General features: G+C 40.4%; 1 protein-coding gene across 2 annotated transcripts in view; it reads left to right on the plus strand.

Annotated features, from left to right (window-relative positions):
* The window catches only part of macrod1 (mono-ADP ribosylhydrolase 1), a 115,461-nt gene extending 111,557 nt beyond the window's left edge, over nt 1-3,904 (plus strand). For both annotated transcript variants that reach the window (XM_034211869.1, XM_034211867.1), the window contains one exon: nt 3,474-3,904. Coding sequence is in view for 1 of the 2 variants with exons in the window: in XM_034211867.1 (XP_034067758.1) it covers nt 3,474-3,499 (26 nt within the window). In the remaining variant the exon portion in view is untranslated. The remainder of the gene's footprint in view (nt 1-3,473) is intronic.
* The last annotated feature ends 3,115 nt before the right edge of the window (nt 3,905-7,019 follow it).

The raw sequence follows: 7,019 nt of genomic DNA on the forward strand, positions 1-7,019 counted from the left end.
CCACTGCTGACCCCAAGCTGACTAGTACAACAAACGCTTGCAGAGGAAGAACATATTCAAATCAATTTCCTCTGAAAATGAAAGTAAAGTGAAAAAATAAATCAGCAACAGGTCTCCAAGGTTCCTCTTTCAATTTCAACATTTTGTCTCACATGCTTTTCAAAACGAACCCAGAGAAAGTTGTGTGCCTTCATTGCAGATTAATCTCTGTGGTTAAATGAAGTTGAATATATACGTGATATTCATGTTGGCTCAAGCTGTAACATGGTGACTTCACCCATTTGTTTTGATTACCCCCGTGATTGATAGTGTTATAATGCCAAGCAGTCCGAGCCCCTAAACATGATCAGTCATTCACTCAATTATTCAAATTAAGCATTGGTATTACAACTGTAGCCTTAACCTCTAATGTCCTGCTGTACCGCTGCTATAAATCAAACTCACCTCCCGAGGTCTCCCCCATCTCGTACTTTCTGCTTTTATAAAACAGTTTTTTCTTTTTAGCACACAGCTGCTATCAAACCTTTCCTCAAAACCAACAACACAATCAGAAAGGGCCTGCAAAAGTTCACCTTCGCGTTTTACACAGCTGCTCGCTTAAAATCTTACATTTAAATGAAATCAATCAATCAATCAATGTTTATTTATATAGCCCAATATCACAAATGTTACATTTGTCTCAGTGGACTTTACAGTTTGTACAAAATATCAGTATGACAATACGACACCCTCTGTCCTTAGACCCTCACATCGTACAAGGAAAACCTTCCATAGAAAAACCCACAGTTTAAGGAGAAAAATGAGAGAAACCTCAGGGAGAGCAACAGAGGAGGGATCCCTCTCCCAGGACGGACAGACGTGCAGTAGATGGCGTGTTATTCAGGGGCACTGAGTCTCATGTTGTCAACACACAGTAAGAAGGTGATGTAAACAACTGTGGACCTGAATTAGTGCCTTTACATCCTGCCTCTGTTTGTGATCTTCACCTTACAAAGCAATCAGTCTTTATTAATTACATATTTATCAGATTTGTTTGATAAAAATAGTAGCTCACAACTAACTGAAATAAGAAAAATGTAACCCCAAAGAAACATTAACCACAACAAACCCACTTTGGCTTGAACTCAACAGAAAGACAATGCATTGAAATAGGTTTGACATTGAAATTAAAGCAGTGTCGTGTTGAATTTTGAATGAAAGGAGGATTCTCATGGTCTCTGTGGCAGTAGAGTGAAAACAACAAAGTACTGCCTCTGGGCTCTCAATGCATCTCTCTGTATATAATTGATATGCATGCTGCTATCAAGGCTTTATACTGTATATACCGTTTGCCGGATGCATGACATTTATCATAATTGTCGTACTTTCACAATCCCATGTTTTGAAGATGTGTTGCCAAAAAAAGCTGCAGAAAAAGCACACTTAATTATATAACACAAGATGTGAACATAACATAAATGTGCACAGACATACAAGCAGTGAAAGCAGACTGAAAAAGAACAGAGGAGCTTCCTATTAAAAATAAGAGAGGAATCCAATCAACTCTGCTGCCGTATCTCCAGCATTCGCTTTAAAGTCACACATTGGGTTAAGAGTCTTAATATTTTTGTATCTTTTTGCAGACAGATCCGACCAGTAGTGCCGAAACAGGGAAGAGTTTTTCTCCCGTTTCAATGTCGGCCTCAATGAAGATAAATTGCTAAAAATAATGGGATCACGCTGCAATGCCCTTTAACTCTACTTTATACAACAGTCTAAATATGTAAGTGTTTACTTAGAAGTGTTTTGTGGATAAAATGTTGCATTGACCATGTTAAAGCATCGACTTCACACTAGCCTGAAATATAACTAAGAGTAAGAGCCTGAAGGATAATATTCTAGATGTTCTTACTGTCAATAAGTGCTATAGATATGTCAATCCAACAATGACTTGATAATATTAATAATAACATTATATATTCAAAGTCAGACTTTATATTTGTTTTTCCTCTCAATTTGGAAACTATTATATATGGGAATGCCCTAAATAAAATTTTTCGAGTTCCTCATTATAGCTGTTAGGTGTAAATGAATGACTTTACATTATGCAAATATAACCCTATCTGCTTTCATGTATCTACACAACGTCCACAACACTCCCAAACCAGGTGGGGGTGGCAGGAAGCGGCAAATAGACCACGCCCTCTTAGGACACAAGGAGTGATAAGTAAACCATTTCAAACCATTCCCAGAGCTAATAATAGGTCTTCTTCGTGTTAGAGCATTTTTATATTAGACTTGTATTTGTCAGTAACTTGACGTCATGCCTAGACTTGCAAATGTTGTTTGCCAACATGTTTGCTTAAATGTTTGTGAAGACATACAGTAATACACTAGTGTTGTGTTAACAGCTTGTTCTTTTGCCCCTTGCTAACTAAAAATAAATTAAAGCTGCTTAAAGTAATATTAGCTTTGATTTAATGTTCAGATTATAAAGTTATTTTATACTATCAATAAATACTCAACCATGCAACCATCCGGCCTTAGAGACAGAAGGCCGGTTTTAATTCTTCTTTTATGGGATCAACTTTAGCTTCCACTCAACAAACTCCAGTGTCAAACTGTGACTCAGCATCAACTTTTCACCTGAAGCATGAAATCAGCACTTTCACATCTTCACACAGGCTGGTTTACTGAGGAGGTCATTTTCCAAGACATGCAGGTGTGTCCCTTTTTAAAAAGAAAAAAGTCAGCACGTGCTGTTGGTGTGTCTTTTTCCCTAATGGATGTACAGCAGATTTTGAAGCAGCAGTGAGCGAGCAGCAGCGGTGCTTGGCTGGTAGATGAAGCGTAACTGTCAGTGTGTGAAAGAGCGGCTGCAGGCAGGCCTCCAAGTCTACACTATAAACCTTATGTGTCTCCAACACCTGGTCCCACCCACACTAGCTGTCTGTTTGGTTTGTGTGTGTGTGACTTTACATGTTGTTTTTTGTGTCTCGAGCCATGTTGGACTAATCCGCGCTAACGGACCCCTCTGAAGCCACCAGACGATCCAGCCAAAATGCAATTAACCGCTGCATAGATAGATCTTTAATTTGTCATTGTACAGGTACAACGAAATTACAATGAACTCAAGGTGCCAACACGCAACAACAAGACAATATGAAAACAACAAGACAATATAAAAACAACAAGACACTATAAAAACAAGAAATGGGACTTAAATAGACATGATAGGGAATATGTACATAAATAAATAATAAATTAAATTGCACGATTCCCCTCGTATTGCACGGAAGGCTTATATAATTTAAATATTAGCAGCGTTTAGTGCACATATGGCCCTGGGAAAAAAACTGAATTTGAGTCTGTTTGTCCGGGAAGACATGGTACAGAAGCGCCTGCCTGAGCGCAGCCGTACGTGCATGACCAAGGCAAAATGCTCTTTCCCCTCGTTTTACAAGTTCATCTTTTTTCTCTCTATTCTCCCACAGCGGACACAGTCAAGAGTAAACTCTAAGAGAGTCGATTTGGTTTCTGTGGATACTCGCCGCTCAACATCCAGATACTTCCTCCTCGAGGTCATCGCAGATCAAGACCTTTTTGGATGATTGCTTTTTTTTTTTTAAGTGCACGCTGGCTCTTCTGCAGATGTTGATTAGTTATTTTGTTTTCCCCACTAATGGTTAAGAGAGGCATCATGATGAAGGTTTGCAATTACATTCATAATTCTTGTGAAAAATTGACCCTAGGTTGCACTCTAACTTGACCTTCATTGTCTGTGATAATTGGCAGCTTTGCATCAGCTATAAGTTATGTGTCCTGTGCTGTTTGAATAGTGGCATAACTGTGTGTGTGTGTGTGCGTGCGTGCGCGAACGCACGCAAGACAATAGCAAAAGCTTATTAAAAATAATCACACAGGCTTCTGTTGTGTTTGAATTGATTATGTCTCGGGATACGATATGAGCCAGTGAGCTGTGGCTTCACGAGGGAACACTTTACATGAATATTTCTCATTGAGTTTTCTCGCATCTCAATGTGGAAGAGACGGTAAAAGTGGATTTGTTTATCAGGCAGCAGTGGAGGAAAGTAACTAAGTAAATGTGTTCAGGTAATGTACTGAGGTTGTTGTTGGTTTCTTCAGTAATTCAACTTCCATTTACTTTGTACCTCTAACCCAATTCCAGAGATTTTACTGCATTTTAATTATGTAATCCCTGTCTGTAATATTTATTTACATATCTGCATTTGAAAGATAATAATCTTTCAGATAAAAATACACAATATATAAAGGTAATGTACATATATTGGCAGTTGTAGCATCAGTAGGGCTTGCCAGCGTCATATGGTTTTCGTGCATGGTTTATTTTTCTCTCCGTGCCTTCTCTCTTCCTCTTTCCCGGTAAAGATTTATGGAGATTGGATTGGCAATCATAAATGAACGTTATGACAGCATTTTGGGGGAAATCAGGATGCTCATCTCGCTGCACAGCATGGAGACCCATTTGCATAAAAAGCAAGCTCGAATCCATCATAATAGCAAAACCTCTAAAGACGAACACGCATGCCGTCTTTCTTCAAGCTCAACAGGTATTAGGCTTGTTTGAGACAAGCAAGACCTGCGCAGACCTGCGCAGTTGCGATCAACGTCTTGCTAGTGCGTTGCATGATGGTTAGTCATTTTGTCCGACTTGCTCTGGAGGCCCGCCCACATGAGACTTTGAAATTTCGCGGGACAAAGACGCCCGCAGCCTTGAGAGCGAGGCGAGGCGAGTTGGCGCAGTTGCTCTCCACGGGCTGCGGAAGCGAAATGCTTGATGGGAAACGGCTCGCTGGTATCTCGAGCTGAGCGCTCATTGGTGGTTTTTACCACGTGCTGCTGATGAAACTCTCCAATTGGCTGGCAAAAGTTTGTTGTTGTTTTGTGTCAGTTTTACGTCGCCACATCCATTCCCATTTTTCATCATTGTTCCACAATGTTTATCATCATGAAATTAATATCTATATATTTTATACTATACTTGCACTGCTTACCGTTTTCATACTTTATATATCTTAGCATATTCATACACACTGTTCATACTGCTCTCAGGCTGCTGTGTATATCTAGTGTATTCATACCCCTCACTGTTTATTCATCATTCAATTCATTCTATATTTTATTCTGTAGATTGTGTACATTACTTTTCACTTTACTGCTTGTTGCACCTGGTTAGAAGCTAAAGTGCATTTCGTTGTCTCAGTACCTGTAATATGTGCAATAACAATAAAGTTGAATCTAATCTTGAGCAGGAACAAATGTATTTACTTAGTACATATCTTACATTAACGATTAAACACATGTGTGCATTCTTTATAAATGCAAACCGAGTCAAGCCGACTCCGGAGGTGGCGGTATGCACCTTAAAGTTGTTTGCAATCCGCCAAAAAACCGAGAGAAGAAGAAGACGAAGCCGACTCCGAGCTGTCCGACTTCAGGCGAGCTTTTTGAGACCTCCCCCGGCTGCAATCGGCTACTCTCGTCTACTTTCGTCTACTTTCGAGGCGAGCCGCAACGCGTCTCAAACAAGCCTATTATGTTTGGAAGGCATATAGCTGGCTTGCTCTTGTCGTTCAGGAGGCGGATGTTACGCAGAGCCAATCACATCATATCAGGGGGATAATGTGAGTAATTCGAGTAAAATCAGGGATGTACTATAAGAACTGGATATGGCGCCGTCTGCTTTTTCCGATTTTGGAGAATGGCCACATGCGTCTGTTCAGCGAAAAAAATCTGCCCTGAGAACATTTTCTCCAACGGCCACAACTAAAAAAGAGATTCCTGTAACACTGAGAGACACCTAGACCTGCAACTAAGGTTGATAATGTCTCTTCGTATCGTGAATTTTTGCTCCTTGAATGTAATGTCTTTTTTCACAAATGTCTAGAGAGGAAAAAGCGATAAGCAATCTTTGACCTCACAAAGTAGAGACCTGGGGCCTCATTTATAACGCCGTGCGTAGGATTCACGTGGGAAGGTTGCTTACGTAGTAGAAATCCAAAAAATAGGTACAGAACTTTTCCGACTTTTTCCGATTCACCAAACATTGCGCACCGGCAAGGAAAGTGCGTACAGCACTTCCTACGCCGGTTTCCCTTTATAAATCACGAACCGACTCGAAATGCGGTCCAGCTTTTGCGGGCTTCACGTAACGACCATATTTGCCTATAAATAGTCAAAGAAACGCCCATTCATTCATTCTGACTGACTTTACGAAGAAGATCGCAGGAAATGACGACAGAACAGCTAAAAAAGACATCTCACACCGTGTCAGATTTTGGTTATTTTGGGGAGGTCGAGATAAATCATATTGTTTGGTGGATGCAGTTTGAACAGAGTAGCAGCATGGAGGTCGGATCGTCACCAAAATAAATAAATAAATGGCCCGTTAATGACAAAAACAATACACATACAGTAGCCTTCCTCAGGCAGTGTGTTTGTACCGGGGACAGGAGACACCCCCTTGATGAGAAACTGTAAGAAGTGATCGGGGAATCCCTCCGGAGTGGAGTCATGACGACTGGATCTGAATTATGTTTTCGTATTTGGTGGTTTGTGTTCCAGCTGTCGATCAGCTGTGCGCAGCGTCTCCACTGCAGCCTGTGCGTCTCAACCCCCCCCCCCCCCCTCCCCGCAGCAACCCTATATCCACCAGTTAAAGGAAATACAACTAATGTGTTGTGTTATATTAGCTGTACAATTTACCACATATGGTGTTCTTAGCTTCCATACCTCCAGTGTTTTACGAGCGACTTATCAAGTCTTGGCAAACGGCATAAAACACGATTAAACATGATAGTAGGCTATATAAAACCATGCTCGTATCTACAACCTATATAAATGCGAAACGGCGTCAGTTTAGACGTAATTCTGTCCTCCTGCCGCATCATTTATGAGAAAACATTTCATAACATTAACACAACATATTCGAGGTGGTTTTAAATAATATATCCGTATTTATTTATTTCTCCAAGTTATGTTTTTGTGTGCACTGAGGA

The sequence above is a fragment of the Gymnodraco acuticeps genome, unplaced genomic scaffold, assembly GCF_902827175.1.
Source record: "Gymnodraco acuticeps unplaced genomic scaffold, fGymAcu1.1, whole genome shotgun sequence".
NCBI lineage: Eukaryota > Metazoa > Chordata > Actinopteri > Perciformes > Bathydraconidae > Gymnodraco > Gymnodraco acuticeps.